The following is an 18,058-nucleotide window of genomic DNA, read 5'->3' as shown; positions in this document are numbered from 1 at the left end:
CGGGTTCACCAGCTCAGGGGTACATGTGCGCCAGCTGCTGGTGCGCCTGCAGGCCGCTCTGCTCGGGGCCGTAGCCGGGGTGCAGCAGAGGGGAGTAGGCGCAGACCGGCACGGCGAACCCGGACCTGAGCGACGCCTCCAGGTCCTGGGCCGTGATCCGGTCGCAGGGCTTCCCGTCCCGCATCAGCAGCGGGATGGCGACGCGCCGGGCCGGCAGCAGCTGCAGCGCCTCCAGGTGCGCTCGGCCCGGCCCGCTTCATCTTGTAGCGGTGGTTCTGGAACCAGATCTTGACCTGGTTCGGGGTGAGGCGGATGAGCCCGGCCAGGTGCTCCCGTTCCGGGGCGGACAGGTACCGCTGCTGCCGGAAGCGCCGCTCCAGCTCGAAGGTCTGCGCTTTGGAGAACAGGACGCGCCGCTTCCTGCCGCGGCCCTTCTGCGCACCTGCGCCCGCCGCGGCGCGCTCACAGTCCGGTGACTCATCCGTGGATAGGTCCGGGGATTTGGACCCGGTGCGGGACTTTATGGACAGACCGTGTACTGAAGAGGAAAAACGAGTAAAAGCAGACAGAAAATAGGCTAAAAATGACAGAATTCAACAAAAAATGACAAAGGAGGGTGCGCGAATAAATCATTCAATCTCTATTTTACTGGAAGATTTACACTTTAATTTAACAACCAAGCAAAAAAAAAACAAAAAAAAAAACAAAACAAAACAAAAACATTAATCTTTGAAACAGAATGAATTGTTTTTTCCAACCTACTTCGCCTAATGTTTTTTTTTTTCTAAACCTTTTTAACCCATAAAGACCCAGACATTAACTGAAACTATTTATCCACTAATCCTATCAATACATGTAAATAATTGGTGTAAAATGCAGTTTCATGGTCATCAAATATGACCCATTTGGACATTCAGAGGGAAACACCATCTTCTACAACAATGATTCACCTTAAAACCCATGGAGTTGGATCAATGACACTAAATGGACACAGTTCGATATATTTTACTGATAAAATCACCTTTTCTTCAGTGTTTTCTGTTTTGATATAACCTTTGACTGTACTCTGACTTGTTATGAACACCTTCATGATCAGTTTATTAAACATAAGAAAATAGATGATTCACTGAAAAAAATGTAAAATTTGGAGGATAATATTCTAATAAATGGTGATAAATCACTTAGGAAAGGTTAAATAAAGAGGGAAGTGCCATTAAAGTCACACTGGTTCCTAATGGGTTAATCTTACTCGTATTTAATTAGTATTCACAGAAAATCACTAATGTTAAAAAAAAAAAACACAAACAACAGCAATGTAATGTAAATAAAATAAGAATAGAGCTTAAATAACCAATAAAACACCTAAACAGGAACTTTTTAATTTTTTAGATTAATCTCCTCATTTTTATGAAAGTTAATTAAAAGTGTTAATTCTTCAGAGTCTAAATTCCCTGGTGGACTCACATGAAAGTGCAGGTTTCCGGTTCCGCGGCTCCACCGGCCGCTGAAGCCCCTGGTCCCGGGCCCCGGAGCCTCTGCGCAGGCCTCCTCCGCGTCCTCGTCGTCCGCCTCTTCGGTTCCCCCGGACCCGCGCCTCCCGTTCGGCTGCGGCAGGTCCAGGATGTCCCGCACGGAGAAGCCCGTTTCGACATCGATGTCCGGGTCAGACTGGGTGGGTCAGGGGGTGTCGGTCCGGATGGAGCCCGTCAGACAGGAGCGCACCGCGGCGCGTCGAGGTCCATGGACGGAGCCGGAGGACGGAACAGACATGGCATCCAGGCGGAGCGCGTCCTGCCGGGGTTTTAACGGCCCCGGGTGGGGGTGGGGGGGCTTAATGGACGGAGGCGGGTCTGGGAGTCAAGTGGATGAGGGTGTGAAAAAGCAAACGGAGGAGATGAATGGGAAATGATGCGGGATTAGAAGCAGAGACCGGAGGGAGGACCAGGAGGATTCAGGAGGATCATTAAATAAAAGACAAAGGGAGGGGGTTAGAGCAGTGGTTCTCACTCTTTTTCTGTCCCCCCCCTTTGGAGCACGAAAAATCTCCAAGCCCCCCCCCAACCCCAACAACATTGTACCTGTGGTGCAATTATTCTTTTATTGAAAGAAACATCAATATCGTTAGAATACTTTTTGCTTTCCCTTGAATAATTTGTTGTGCAAATGAACCCTTTCATGCATGAATTATGAGATCCTTAATCAAGATTGTTTTCCTGAGTGTTTTTATTCCTCTTTAGGCATGAAAAAAACACATGCCTAAAGAAAATTTTCTTATGAACCTATTTTTCATGGAGCTGCAAAAATGTTCACTCAGCTGGACACCACATGTTTCCTTTCATGCATAGTGGTCCTACAGTGGACAGTTACTGTACAGTTTTACTCTTGTATATTCATGGGTTTTGTTGTTTTAGTTCCATATCAACCAACACAGTGGACACTTAAGCATCATCTCATAAACTGCAATTCATACCATTATTGTAACTTTGCTGTTCTTGGTTGGTTCTTTAGTGAAAATCAATTGTTAATATTTATTTTTTGCATATTATCTCCATGAAGTGAGTAATAACTAGTATTAGAATATGTTAAAATGTGAGAAAACATCAGATTAGCTGCATTAAACATGGTTTCATTTCACTGTTTTTATATCCCTTTATGATATTGGGTTTTAAATACATGTTTCTTTGCTTCAAGAATAAAATTCATGGTGTAGCTGAGTGGACATTTTTGTAACTCCATGAAAAACAGGTTGATTTAAAAAAAAAAAAAAAAAAAAAGTTAAATCACATTGTTTTTTCATGCCTAAAGAGGAATAAAACACTCAGGAAAAAAAAAAATCTTGATTAAGGTTCTCATAATTCATGCATGAAAGGGTTAATTTTTGAAGCAAAGAAACATGTATTTCCTGATATATTGGTGAAATCTATGAAATAAAAAACATTTTTATGCTTATTATAGGTAATTCATTTCTCAGACGGGTAGTTGTTTGTATACCTGCTTTACTAGTTGTCTGATAAATGAATTACCTACAACGATTATATGTGGAAGACAGTATGAACCTTTAACAGATGTTTTTAATGCTGCTAATCTGATGTTTTCTCACATTTTAACACTCTAATACCAGTCATTACTCACTTCATGGAAATAGTATGAAAAAAACAAAACAAAACACAACTTTGTACAAAAACTGTTAGATTACAGACTAATAACAACAACTGATTTACATTTAAACATGCTACTCTAGATCAGGTTTATCTAGAACAGCAAAGTTACAGTAATAGTATGAATTACAGTGAATGGGATCATGCATTAGTGTCCACTGTGTTGGCTGATATGGAACTAAAACAACAAAATCCATGAATATACAAGAGAACAGCTGGAGAAGAACTGTCCACTGGAGTGACCACTATACATGAAAGGGTTAAAAATGACGTAGATTTTTGATTGAACAATACAAATGAACTCAACAAGACTGCTCCCTGAGACATTATTTTTCAAAATAAAAATAAGAAATGTGTAATTATCTTACAACTATGACAATAAGGTACTTTTTTTTTTTTTTTTAGAACAAACACATTTTGGTAACAAAGATGAACATTTTAACATTATCAGTGGCTGCAATGAGCCCGTTTACGTTGCACATCTGAGAACATCAAAGTACAAACTGTGCAAAAATACAAACATGTCACCTTTTTCTTTTCCAGTCCAGTCCTTGTCCACTGTCCAAACCTAAACACTTTGTCTAGTCCAGTCACAGATCACCATGGCAGTAGATTTGTTTGGTGTACGTCCCTAAAATGAGTCCAGGGTGCTCCAACGCTAAAACATTAGTTCCACCTGCTACATGTTCGAACCTGAAGAAAAAATAAACACCTAGGAATGATCCCATGCCCCCCCTGGCAAGCCTTCGCGCCCCCCCGGGGGTGCCCGCCCCACTTTTTGAGGAACACTGGGTTAGATGAAGAAAAGATGAGAGTTAAAGCCTGGAAAATCAACAAATAACAAACAAATAGAATATGAAAACATGAAAAAAACAAACAAAAAAAAAACACTTAATGATATAAGTACTATCAGCTGAATGGAGTTAACCCTTAAAGAACCATGTGACTTTTGTGTCAGTTCCCAAACATTTTTTTTTTAATTACTTGATCTTTATTAAGTTTTTCTTTTCCAAAATTAAAAAAGGGGAAAAAAAATGTTAGGTCATACATGATATACATTTCCACACCTTAACCCTTTCATGCATACACTGTAACAAATTACTGTAAAAAAACAGTAAATTTTGTACAGCATCATGCTGTTATTTGTAAATACAGTATAATGCTGTAAATAATGAGGTCTTTAAGGTGCAAATTTAAAACAGTAAGCTACTGCTAAATTTGACAGTATTCTCCAGTATTTTCTTCAGTTCCTCCACTGCTGTCTGCCCAGAACTGGAATGAACAAAGTCATCTGGCATCAAATCCCACCAGCTCATTTAGAAAAGATTCAATCCAGCGAATGTTAACTACAGACTTGCTGCATCAAAGGTAAGTGGTTCTTTTTTGAAGCAGAGGGATAAAATAAAAGGAGAAAATAACTGAGGATGACTGTTTTCACCTGGACTTAACCCCATACAGCACTGGAGCAGAGGTCACCTGATGCTTCTACCAACACTGCAAGAACTCCATCCTGCTCCAGTTGGTCATTTAGCAGGTTATTGTGATTTTATCAACATATGTGGCATTTTGGGTTCGTTAAACATTAAACTGCCTGCATAAACTGCATTCACACCGGACGCAACTTGCACAGTATACCACGCATGATAACAACGCATATTTCGGGGTGCTAACTGTATGTAGCAAACATGCAGCTAATTTAAGTTGAAGCAGACTTGCTAGCTGTGAAGTGGACACTGTTAAACTAAACAGCGTGTCAGTTTACACGGTTATATATAATAATGTCATCTCTTGTTTGAGCTTTTTCTAGCAATGTTCATGATTTTATATTTTAAAATGTAATTTGAAATGTTAAAATCTTAGGTTTTCGCTGTGTTATACTGTAAATATTACATTAAATATGTTTTACAGTAATATATTGTTTCTTGGAATATGGTAGTTACTGTAAAATGTAGAAACTGTGGCTAACAGTATTTACTTTTTACAGTAAGAAACTGTAGTTGTAGATTACAGCAGAGATACTGTAGATAACAGTAACATCCTGGCAACTCTAGCTGCCAGTATTTTACTGTTATTTAACGGTAAAATGTGTTACAGTGTAGTGGTCACTACAGTGGACAGTTATTCTTCAGCTGTTCTTATGTAATTCATGGATTTTGTTGTTTTAGTTTCATATCAGCTGACACATTTGGCACTTATGCTTCATCCCATACACTGCATTTGATAACATTACTGTAACTTTGCTGTTCTTGATAAACCTGATCTAACATGTTTGGGTGTAAATCACTTCCTTGTTATTGTTATTAGACTGTAAGTAACAACAATTTTTTTTTTTTTTCATATCATCACCATGAAGTGAGTAATGACTAGTAGAGTATGTTAAAATGTGACAAAACATCAGATTAGCAGCATTAAAATGTTTTTATTTCACAGTTTTTTACACAGTATATCAGTAAATACAGGATTCTTTGCTTCAAAAATTAAATGCATGGTGTCCATCTGAGTGGACATTTTTGCAACTCTATAAAAAAAGTTAAATTGCATTGTTTTTTTAATGCCTAAAGAGGAATAAAATCACTCAAGAAAAAAATCTTGATAAAGGTTCTCATAATTCGTGCATGAAAGGGTTAAGCCAGTTATCAAACACCAGTACACTGAGGATATGTTGACGATATCAGACAAGACAAAAAATGTAATAATAATAATTTTTTTTTTTTGTTTTTTTTTCACATTTATAATAAGGATTTTATTTCGAAAAACCCTACTGTGTGTGTGTGTGTGACAGTGAGAGAGAGAATCAGTTATAATCTTTTTTTTTTTTAATTATGGAGGTTGGATCAGTAATAGTAGTAGTATTAGTAGTAATATCAGTAGTAGTAGATGTAGTTGTAGTATAAATAGCAGTAGTAGTAGTAGTGTCACACATGGTTGCTATGGACTCTACAGTATGTGTGTGTGTGTGTGTGTGTGTGTGTGTGTGTGTGTGTGTGTGTGTGTGTGAGAGAGAGAGAGAGAATGAGAGATAATCAGTTCTAATCATTTTTTTTCATATTATCCAGGTTGGATCAGTAATAGTAGTAGTAGTAGTAATAGCAGTAGTCTCTCCTCTCTCTCCTCCTCTCTCTCTCTCGCTCTCTCTCTCCCTCTCTCTCTCTCTCTCTCTCTCTCTCTCTCTCCTCTCTCCTCTCTCTCTCTCTCTCTCTCTCTCTCACACACACACACACACAGTTGCTATGGACTCTACATGGTTGCTAGGGGAGCATAAACATGGCAGGTGCACCTGATCATCACTAATGACCTATAGAGCAGACACGAACTAAAAACCACCTGTCAAACAAACTGACATCAATCCATGACTGTACCTCCTATCTGAAAAACTCTTGCACATCAAGCTTTTTGAAAGTGTATTGAACATTTGAATCTATGATATGTTGAAACAAAGTCAGAACTGAATCAACAGTGAGTGTACGAAGGTGGAGTTAGTCAAACATGTGAGTGAGATCAATTTAACATGGGAAAGAATGAGAGAAAACTCATCAGTTGTTGTGTTTGGAGGACCAGAGATCAAAAACTAAACACTTAGATTCAAATGTCAACAGTTTTTGAAAGAAGAGTTTTTCCTACATTTTGATGTATAATTTGTTACTGAAACTCCAGAAATATGAGTTATGATGAGTTTTTTGTTGACTTTCTAACAAAAAAAAGCCTCTCCACTGTTTGAGCAGGAAGATTTCAGCCAATCAGCTGTCAGCATGTGTGTGCATGTGCATGTTCATGTCACATGGCTCCTATAGATGACACATGTGAGTCAGTACAGTTAATAGTGCAGTTCACTCAGACACCACTTCTCACATAAATTGCTGTCAATCCAAAACCGTACATCGTATCTCAAAGTTTTTTTGCACAGGAGTCTTCTGCTGTGTTTTGTAAATGTTTCAATACAAATATGTGGGGAAAAGTCCAAACTGAATTTTCAGTTTTAGACTTTGCCACTTTCAGGGCTTATAAAAAAAAAAAAAAAAAAACCTAAGACAATTATGAAAAAAAGTGCGAGATCACTTTTTTGCGAAGGGTTCACTCTATCTTTTGATGCTATTTAGAAGTCAATACGACAAACGGTGTCATACGAGTTAGTTTTAGAAATGTTATTTTGAAAGGCATATTGCGAACTTCCTGTTGGCATTAGGTCATGGGTATCAGCGTATGATTTGTTGGGCTCAGTGAGACAAAAATTTTGGCGTTTGTTTCATGTTCCTACGACATTCCTACTGGCTGCTAGGGCCGTTTTTGTGTATCTAGGGGGCGCTAGAGAGCTTATTTTGGCACCTATGGGGTTAATTTTTACATTTTATAAAATTTTTTGCCAGACCTGACATACATGCCAAATTTGGTGAGTTTTTGAGTACACTTAGGGGGTCAAATTCCAGTTTATTGCATCTCGGTATAATAATAAAAAACAAATGAAGTACAATAGGGCCTTGGCCCTTCGGGCAGAGGCCCTCTCCTTCACTGTGTGAGAGACAGGGCCTCTCCCCGTGGGCTCGGTCCCTAATAATCTGAACAAATCTGAACCTGAACTGTCTTTAATATAAATCAGTGTGTTTGCTCCAGTACTCAGTCTTTTCTTAACTGTTGTGTGTATTTGTAGATCCTCTGTATCTGTACGATAGAATGAACATGTAGAAATGATAAACTGAGGCTGAATATTGGTCAAATTATACAGATTTATATTTAGAAATATCAGGTTGTTTATGTTATTCACATGTTTTTAAAGAATTGTTTATAGATGTACATTTTTTCATCATGTTATTTTTATTTTTTCCACAGGAAAATATAAGGAAACATTAGTATTTGTCATTATTTCTAGTTGACTGTGTTCTACTTTTCCTGGTTCTGATCCACTTTAGGTCGTACTGGTCTGAATGTGGAACGTGAATCAGTCTGACATCACTGACACACATGGGGGCGCTGTGACAGGCTGGTGCCATGGAAACCACCACCAACGCACGACCACCACGGTGACAAAGGACACACTGTCGGCTTTACCCCTGAATACTGATTTCAGTGATTTCCATTTGATATCCATCTGATTTCTTTGATTTCAACTAAAAAAAAAAAAATAATAATAATAATAATGGTTTGGATTTATATAGTGCTTTTCTAGACACCCAAAGTGCTTTACATTATTGACCCATTATTCATTCACTCTCACATCCTCCCTCTGGTGGTGGTAAACGACATCTGTAGCCACAGCTGTCCTGGGGCAGACTGACAGAAGCGTGGCTTCCAATTTGTGCCTACGGCCCCTCCCACCACCACCAAACATTCATATGCATTCATACACCAGTGTGGGTGGCACTTCAGTCAGATTTCAACTTGATATCTGTAATTTCAGTCTGATTTCTTTGATTTCATTCTGATTTCACTCTGATTTTCATGATTTCAATCTAATTTCTGCGATTTCAATCTGATTTCTGTATTTCAGTCTGATTTTCATGATTTCAGTCAGATTTCAGCAATTTCAGTCTGATTTCAGTGATTTCAGTTTTATTTCAGCACTGTCAGTCTGATTTCTTTCATTTCAGTCTGATTTTTGTGATTTCAGTTTGATTTCTGTGATTTCAGTCCAATTTCAGATTCAAGTCTGATTTCTGGGATTTCAGTCTGATTCCATGATGTTATTCTGATTTCATGATTTCAGTCTATTTTCAGTGATTTCAGTCTGATTTCAGTGTGATTTCATGATTTCAGTGATTTCAGTCTGAATTAAGTTTGATTTCATGATTTCTGTCTGATTTCTGTCTGAATTAATTTTGAAATTATAATTCAGTCTGATTTCAGTGATTTCAGTCTGAATTCAGTTTGATTTCATGATTTCTGTCTGATTTCTGTCTAATTCAGCTTGAATTTATAATTCAGTCTGATTTCAGTGGTGTCAGTCTGATGTCATGATTTCTGTCTGATTTCTGTCTGAATTCAGCTTCAATTAAAAATTCAGTCTGATTTCAGTTATTTCAGTCTGAATTCAGTCCAACCTCATGATTTCTGTCTGAATTCAGCTTGAATTCAAAATTCAGTCTGATTTCAGTGATTTCAGTCAGAATTCAGCCCGACGTCATGATTTCTGTCTGAATTCAGCTTGAATTCACGATTCAGTCTGATTTCAGTGATTTCAGTCTGAATTCAGCCTGATGTCATGATTTCTGTCTGAATTCAGCTTGAATTCAAAATTCAGTCTGATTTCAGTTATTTCAGTCAGAATTCAGCCCGACATCATGATTTCTGTCTGAATTCTGTCTGAATTCAGCTTGAATTCATGATTCAGTCTGATTTCAGTGATTTCAGTCTGAATTCAGTCCGACGTCATGATTTCTGTCTGAATTCAGCTTGAATTCATAATTCAATCTGATTTCAGTGATTTCAGTCCGAATTCAGCCTGATGTCATGAATTCTGTCTGAATTCAGCTTGAATTCATAATTCAGTCTGATTTCAGTCTGAATGCAGTCCAATGTCATGATTTCTGTCTGATGTCTGTCTGAATTCAGCTTGAATTTATAATTCAGTCTGATTTCAGTCTGAATTAAGTCCGACGTCATGATTTCAGTTTGATTTGTCTGAATTCAGCTTGAATTTACAATTCAGTCTGATTTCAGTCTGAATTCAGTCTGACGTCATGATTTCTGTCTGAATTCAGCTGAATTTATAATTCAGTCTGATTTCAGTGATTTCAGTCTGAATTCAGTCGGACGTCATGATTTCTGTTTGAATTCTGTCTGAATTCAGCTTGAATTTATAATTCAGTCTGATTTCTGTCTGAATTCAGTCCGACGTCATGATTTTTGTCTGAACTCAGCTTGAATTCGTAATTCAGTCATATTTACTGAATTAAGTCCGACGTCATGATTTCGGTTTGATTTCTGTCTGAATTCAGCTTGAATTTACAATTCAGTCTGATTTCAGTCTGAATTCAGTCTGACGTCATGATTTCTGTCTGAACTCAGCTTGAATTTATAATTCAGTCTGATTTCAGTGATTTCAGTCTCAATTCAGTCCGATATCATGATTTCTGTCTGAATTCAGCTTGAATTCATAATTCAGTCTGATTTCAGTCTGAATTCAGTCCGATGTCATGATTTCTGTCTGAATTCTGTCTGAATTCAGCCTGAATTCATAATTCAGTCCGATTCCAGTGATTTCAGTCTGAATTCAGTCCAACGTCATGATTTATTTCTGATTTCTGTCTGAATTCAGCTTGAATTCATAATTCTGTCTGATTTCAGACTGAATTCAGTCTGTCATGATTTCTTGTCTGATTTCAGGCTGATTTCAGTCTGAATTCAGACTGACGTCATGATTTCTTTCTCAATTCAGCTTGAATTTATAATTCAGTCTGATTTCAGTATTAATTCAGTCCGACATCATGATTTCTGTCTGAATTCAGCTTGAATTTATAAGACAATCTGAATTCAGTCCAACGTAATGATATCTGTCTGAATTCAGCTTGAATTTATAATTCAGTCTGAATTCAGTCCGATGTAATGATTTCTGTCTGAATTCAGCTTGAATTCATAATTCAGTCTGATTTCACTGATTTAAGTCTGAATTCAGTCCGACATCATGGTTTCTGTTTGATTTCTGTCTGAATTCAGTTTGAATTCATAATTCAGTCATATTTCAGTCTGAATTCTTTCCGACATCATGATTTCGGTCTGACTTCTGTCTGAATTCAGCTTGAATTTGTAATTCGATCTGATTTCAGTGATTTCAGTCTGAATTCAGTCCGATGTCATGATTTCTTTCTGATTTCTGTCTGAATTCAGCTTGAATTTATAATTCAGTCTCGTTTCAGTCTGAATTCAGTCTGATGTCATGATTTCTTGTCTTATTTCAGGCTGATTTCAGGCTGATATCATGATTTCTGTCTGAATTCAGCTTGAATTTATAATTCAGTCTGATTTCAGCATTAATTCAGTCTGACATCATGATTTCTGTCTGAATTCAGCTTGAATTTATAAGTCAGTCTGATTTCAGTCTGAATTCAGTCCGACGTCATGATTTCTGTCTGAATTCAGCTTGAATTTATAATTCAGTCTGAATTCAGTCCGACGTCATGATTTCTGTCTGAATTCAGCTTGAATTTATAATTCAGTCTGATTTCAGGGATTTCAGTCTGACGTCATGATTTCTGTCTGATCTTCAGCCTGAGTTCATAATTCAGTCTGATTCCAGTGATTTCAGTCTGAATTCAGTCCGACGTCATGATTTCTTTCTGATTTCTCTCTGAATTCAGCTTGAATTTATAATTCAGTCTGATTTCAGTCTGAATTCAGTCTGATGTCATGATTTCTGTCTAAATTCAGCTTGAATTTATAAGTCAGTCTGATTTCAGTATTAATTCAGTCCAACATCATGATTTCTGTCTGAATTCAGCTTGAACTATAAATGTCTGATTTCAGTCTGAATTCAGTCTGACGTCATGATTTCTGTCTGAATTCAGCTTGAATTTATAATTCAGTCTAATGTCAGTCTGAATTCAGTCTTAATTCAGTCCGACGTCATGATTTCTGTCTTAATTCAGCTTGAATTTATAATTCAGTCTGATTTCAGTCTGAATTCAGTCCGATTTCATGATTTCTGTCTGATTTCCTTTCTGAATTCAGCTTGAATGTATAATTCAGTCTGATTTCAGTGTGAATTCAGTCCGATGTCGTGATTTCTGTCTGAATTCAGCTTGAATTTAAAATTCAGTCTGATTTCAGTTATTTCAGTCTGAATTCAGTCTGGTGTCATGATTTCTGTCTTAATTCAGCTTGAATTTATAATTCAGTCTGATTTCAGTCTGAATTCAGTCCGATTTCATGATTTCTGTCTGATTTCTTTCTGAATTCAGCTTGAATATATAATTCAGTCTGATTTCAGTGTGAATTCAGTCCGATGTCGTGATTTCTGTCTGAATTCAGCTTGAATTTAAAATTCAGTCTGATTTCAGTTATTTCAGTCTGAATTCAGTCTGGTGTCATGATTTCTGTCTTAATTCAGCTTGAATTTATAATTCAGTCTGATTTCAGTGATTTCAGTCTGATTTCAGTCTGATGTCATGATTTCTGTCTGATGTCTGTCTGAATTCAGCTTGAATTTATAATTCAGTCTGATTTCAGTGTGATTCCATGATGTCAGTCTGATTTCTTTGATTTTAATCTGAATTCAGTCGGATTAATGATTTCAGTCTGATTTAAGTGATTCCAGTCTGAGTTCATTCTGAATTCAGTCTGATTTCATGATTACAGGCTGATTACAGGCTGTACTCAGTTGATTTCATGATTTCGGTCTGATTTAAGAGATTTCAGTCTGATTTCAGTCTAATTTCATGATTACTGTCTGATTTCTTTCTGAATTCAGTTTTATTCGATGATTTCAGTCCGATTTCATGTTTTAGGTCTGGTTTCAGTGATTTCAGTCTGATTTTGGTCTGTTTTCAATCTGATGTCATGATTTAGGTCTGATTTCAGTCTGAATTCAGTTTGATTTCATGATTTCTGTTTGATTACTGTCTGAATAGTAGCAGCAGTAGTAGTAGTAGTAGTAATAAGAGTAGTAATAGCAGTAGTAGTAGATGTAGTCATAGTATAAATAGCAGTAGTAGTAGTAGTGTCATACACAGTTGCTATGGACTCTACAGTGTGTGTGTGTTTGTGTGAGAATGAGAGAGAGAATCAGTTCTAATCATTTTTTTTTATACTATCCAGGTTGGATCAGTAATAGTAGTACTCACTCACTCACTCACTCACTCACTCACTCACTCACTCACTCACTCACACACAGTTGCTATGGACTCTACATGGTTGCTAGGGGAGCATAAACATGGCAGGTGCACCTGATCATCACTAACAACCTATAGAGCAGACACGAACTAAAAACTACCTGTCAAACAAACTGACGTCAATCCATAACTGTACCTCCTATCTGAAAAATTCTTTCACGTCAGGCTTTTTGAAAGTGTATTGAACATTTGAATCTATAATATGTTGAAACAAAGTCAGAACTGAATCAGCAGTGACTATACGAAGGTGGAGTTAGTCAAACATGTGAGTGAGATCAATTTAACATGGGAGAGAATGAGAGAAAACTCATCAGTTGTGTTTGGAGGCCCACAGATCAAAAACTAAACACTTAGATTCAAATGTCAACAGTCTTTGAAAGAAGAGTTTTTCCTACATTTTGAAACCCCACAAATATGAGAGTTATGATGAGTTTTTTGTTGACTTTCTAACAAAAAAAAGCCTCTCCACTGTTTGAGCAGGAAGATTTCAGCCAATCAGCTGTCAGCATGTGTGTGCATGTGCATGTTCATGTCACATGGCTCCTATAGATGACACATGTGAGTCAGTACAGTTAATAGTGCAGTTCACTCAGACACCACTTCTCACATAAATTGCTGTCAATCCAAAACCGTACATCGTATCTCAAAAATTTTTGCACAGGAGTCTTCTGCTGTGTTTTGTGAACGTTTCAATATATAATATGTGGAGGAAAAGTCCAAACTGAATTTTCAGTTTTAGACTTCGCAACTTTCAGGGCTTATTAAAAAAAACAAAAACAAAGACAGTTATGAAAAAAGTGCGAGATCCCTCCTTTGAGAAGGGTTCACTCTATCTTTTGGTGCTATTTAGAAGTCAATACGACAAACGGTGTCATACGAGTTAGTTTTAGAAATGTTATTTTCAAAGGCATATTGCGAACTTTCTGTTAGAGTTAGCTCATAGGTGTCAGTGTATGATTTGTTGGGCTTGATGAGACGAACCTTTTGGCGTTGGTTTCGTGTGTCTACGACATTCCTACTGGAAGTTTGTATGCGAGCATTTTATTTTGAAAGGCAAATTCTGAACTTCCTGTTGGAGTTAGCTCGTGGGTATCAGTATATGATTTGTCGGGCTCGATGAGATGAAAATTTTGGCTTTTGTTTTATGTTCAGACAACATTCCTACTGGCCGCTAGGGCCACTTTTGTGTATCTAGGGGGCGCTAGAGAGCTCATTTTGGCACCTATGGGGCTAATTTTTACATTTTATAAAAATTTGCGCCAGACCTGACATGCGTGCCAAATTTGGTGAGTTTTTGAGTATGTTCAGGGGGTCAAATTCCAGTTTATTGCATCTCGGTATAATAATAATGAAAAACGAACGAAATACAATAGGGCCTTACCTTTCAGCTCGGTCCCTAATAATAATAATAATAATAATAATAATAATAATGACGATGCCAACAGTACACATATACATGGTTACAGCAGTCATTACTTATCACTAAGTCCACTTCAAATTCTTGAGCTGGAGATGTCATTGGCCTGTGGGAAAAGCTTGTTTTTTTTTTATTCTTTTTTTTTTTTTTTTATACAGTTTTCATTTAGTTTCATTGTACATCTCCAAAGTAGAATACCAAAAAGATAGAAACTCAGATTTTATGATACAAGATTTTGTGACACCCAAAGTATTAATATAAAATATTGACATTTACAAAGAGAAACATTTGGAGTTGTCATTATTTCTATGTTATTATGATAGTATTTGACTGGTCCCGCCCACCTGAGATTGAATTGGTCTGATGTGGAACCTGAACTAAAAGGACTGTTAATATTTTAGCGTAATTTTTGCATTTCACAAATTCATCCCAAGGGCCACACTGGACCCTTTGGCGGGCCAGATTTAGCCCCCGGGCCGCATGTTTGACACCCATGGTGTAGAGCAATAGAAGTTTCATAAATAAATCTCTGCAGAATCAAAGCCACATGTGTGTTTTTGCAGTAACTTGAATCTGTTTCCTCAGACTTTTACAGCAACGTCCCAGATAACAGACGGAGCAGACAACAGCCTTCACAGGTTAAAGGGCAGAAGCTCAATGTTTGTCCTGAGGATTAACTTCAGCAGAGGAGGAGAGTTTAGTTAACATCATAAAGACTGGAAGTAGGAGGAGAAACTATCCAAAAGCCCTGATAATGAGCCTTAATGAGCTCTGTTAAGGGCTATGGATTCTGTAGAAATAGCATTTATTTTTACTAGGATCTACTCTTCATTTTTAGGGGAAATTCTAAGAAACATCATGATTCTAAGAATTTTCTTAGAATTTGGCCACTAGGAGCAACTCTTTGCACTGAGAATCTTTAGGAATATGGGCCCAGACCTAATAATGGGTCATGTGGTAAAATAACTGCTGTTTGTGATTTTAACTTCTTCTCCTTTCACTGTCTGTCAGGGTTGTAGTTTTTATCAACACTCTCAAAAATAAAGGTACCAGCTTGTACTTAAAAGGGTACTAATGCTTGTCTCTGGGGGTGTACTTTTTTGAGAGACATTTCTGTACCCTTTCGAAATGGTCCATTTTTGTACCTTAAGTACTTTACATAGAAAGAAAACTCTCGTATAGTTGATAATGCCATGATGTTTAAAGTTTGAACCAGTGGACTAATTGAGAAAAAAAAAAAAATAACGGCATAGGCAAGCTACGACATCAAGACATGGAGGTGTGAATGAAAACTGGATAAAACAGAGATTATGGGAATAATCAGAGGTTCGAATAAGCTAAAGAAATTATTAGGCTATTACACTGGTCAACAACAAATTTATTGTTTAAGTTTTTTGAGCTGATTTAGGATCATTTTGGTGTGCTGAATCCAAAAATCACATTAATTTTGCTCAATCAGGTCAACTTTCTGAACTATGCTACATATTGGCTTTTTAACATTTTGCTTACATTTATGGGCATTTTCACATCATATGATACAAAATTCTTTCCTATTTCTTGCAATAACGAGTTCTGAAGATTTTACTTTTGCCAATTTATGATTAATGTTTTTTTAATATTACAGGTGAATGAAATGGCTTCGACTAGAACAGGGCTGTCAAACTCACTTTAGTTCAGGGGCCACATTCAGCCTAATATGATCAAAAGTGGGCTGGACCAGTAAAATAATATGAAAAAACAGGATAAGAACTTATAAATAATGTCAACTCCAAAGTTTTTTTTCTCTGTTTTGAGTGAAAAAAAAGTCAAATTCTGTAATAAAAATGTTTACATCTATGAACCGTACTTGAACGTAACATGAACAAATATGAACCTTAAATTCTTAAGAAAAATCTGTGCAATTTTAACAATATTACGCCTTAGTTTATCATTTATACGTGTGCATCACAACTCGCAGATCACAGTGAATCTACAAATGCACAAAACATTTAGTAACAGGCAGAATATTGTTCAAATTCCACATACTTCTCTTAAGAAATTTCAGGTTATTCATATTTTTTGCGAAAGGCTAGTCTGTAAATGGAAACATTTTTGTGTAATTTAACTTTTTTTTTTTTTTTTTTACACCACAACAAAGAGAAAAATTTGTAGTTTTCCTTATTTCTAGGTTATTATGATAGTGTTTTACTGATCTGACCCACTTTAGACTGAATTGACCTAAAATGATTTTAACATCCTTGACTGTTAATATCGTAGTGTAATTTCTGCATTTCACAAATTCATCCCAGGGGCCAAATTGGACCCTTTGGCGGGCCAGATTTGGCCCCCGGGCCGCATGTTTGACACCTGTGGACTAGAAGATCTTGCAAAAATAAGCCTGGCGTATTCTGCTACATCTGCGGTGAATACACCATTGTGCCTAACAGGTACAATGGTGAAATGATTTTCTTTTCTCTTAAAACCTATTTTGGGTGAGAACTATATAAACTAGAAGCACTCGGAGAGCGCAGACCTCCGCCAAGGCTGATCAGTGGCCCCCCCGTGGGCCCCCCCACCCCCGATCACCACCAAAATGTAATCATTTCTTCCTTATCCCATTTCCAACAAACCCTGAAAATTTCATCCAAATCTGTCCATAACTTTTTGAGTTATGTTGCACACTTACGGACAGACAAACAAACAAACAGACAGACAAACAAACCCTGGCAAAAACATAACCTCCTTGGCGGAGGTAAAAATCAACTGATAAAGTCACAAAAATGTGATCAATTTTGTGAGAAGATCAAATTTTTCAAAATCAAATCAGCAAAAAAAACCTGACCTGGTTGAGAAAAACAACTGTCATTTTAAAACAGATTATGGCAATAATCAGAGGTTCTAATAAGCTAAAGAAATGATTCGGCTATTATCATTGAGCTAATTGGGCTATTAAATTAAAACACAGATGATTATTAAATATAATATAGAGTAATTACAGTATGATATATAATAAATAATGCGCTAAGCCTAATATTTTAACTCTAATTCGTCCTACTGTTCAGTTCTCCTAGCCTACAGCCTTTTCTCATGGTCTACACACAGTGTTGAATGCTGCAGGGTACCTTATAGTACACATTTGTACTTCACAGAACTTTGGACCCTTTTTCATAGTCTAAAGGTGCAATTCTGGCCTCCTAAAGACCAATATTGTACTTTTGAGAGAACATTCTTTAAAAATGTACTTATAGGTACATAAATGTTCTGATCTCGTACCTCTATTTTTGAGAGTGAACAGGTCCTTGTGTGTCTCCACATTTTCCCTCTATTGAATATCAGTGATAGATCCACAGATCAAACACACTAAGAATATGACACTGTGATAAAAAAAAAAAAAAAAGTCTTCCTCCCATTCCATGTGGAAGTGATAGTTTTTTGTCACTGGTGTCAAACACATCTAATTCTGGTTCCACATTCAGCCCAATATGACCTAAAGTGGGCCGGACCAGTAAAATAATAACATAATTATATAAAAATAATGACAACTCAAAACTTTTCTGTATGTTTTTAGAATGAAAAAAAGTAAATTACATATGAAAATATTTACATCTACAAACTGTCCTTAAAAAATCTGAACAGCCATGAACAAACTGAAACTTATTAAGAAAAATAAGTGCATTTTTAACAAC

The 18,058-nt window shown here is 36.9% G+C and overlaps 1 protein-coding gene across 1 annotated transcript; it reads right to left on the bottom strand.

Moving 5' to 3' along the window:
* Positions 1–13: 13 nt before the first annotated feature.
* On the bottom strand, positions 14–1,770 carry LOC115414878 (homeobox protein XENK-2-like). Its single transcript, XM_030128240.1, is given in 4 exon segments — positions 14–247; positions 249–518; positions 1,465–1,668; positions 1,723–1,770. Coding segments are annotated over 4 exon segments (756 nt in total).
* Positions 1,771–18,058: the final 16,288 nt, after the last annotated feature.

The sequence above is a fragment of the Sphaeramia orbicularis genome, chromosome 24, assembly GCF_902148855.1.
Source record: "Sphaeramia orbicularis chromosome 24, fSphaOr1.1, whole genome shotgun sequence".
Classification (NCBI taxonomy): Eukaryota; Metazoa; Chordata; class Actinopteri; order Kurtiformes; family Apogonidae; genus Sphaeramia; species Sphaeramia orbicularis.
This window is presented reverse-complemented; position numbering and strand designations above follow the sequence as displayed.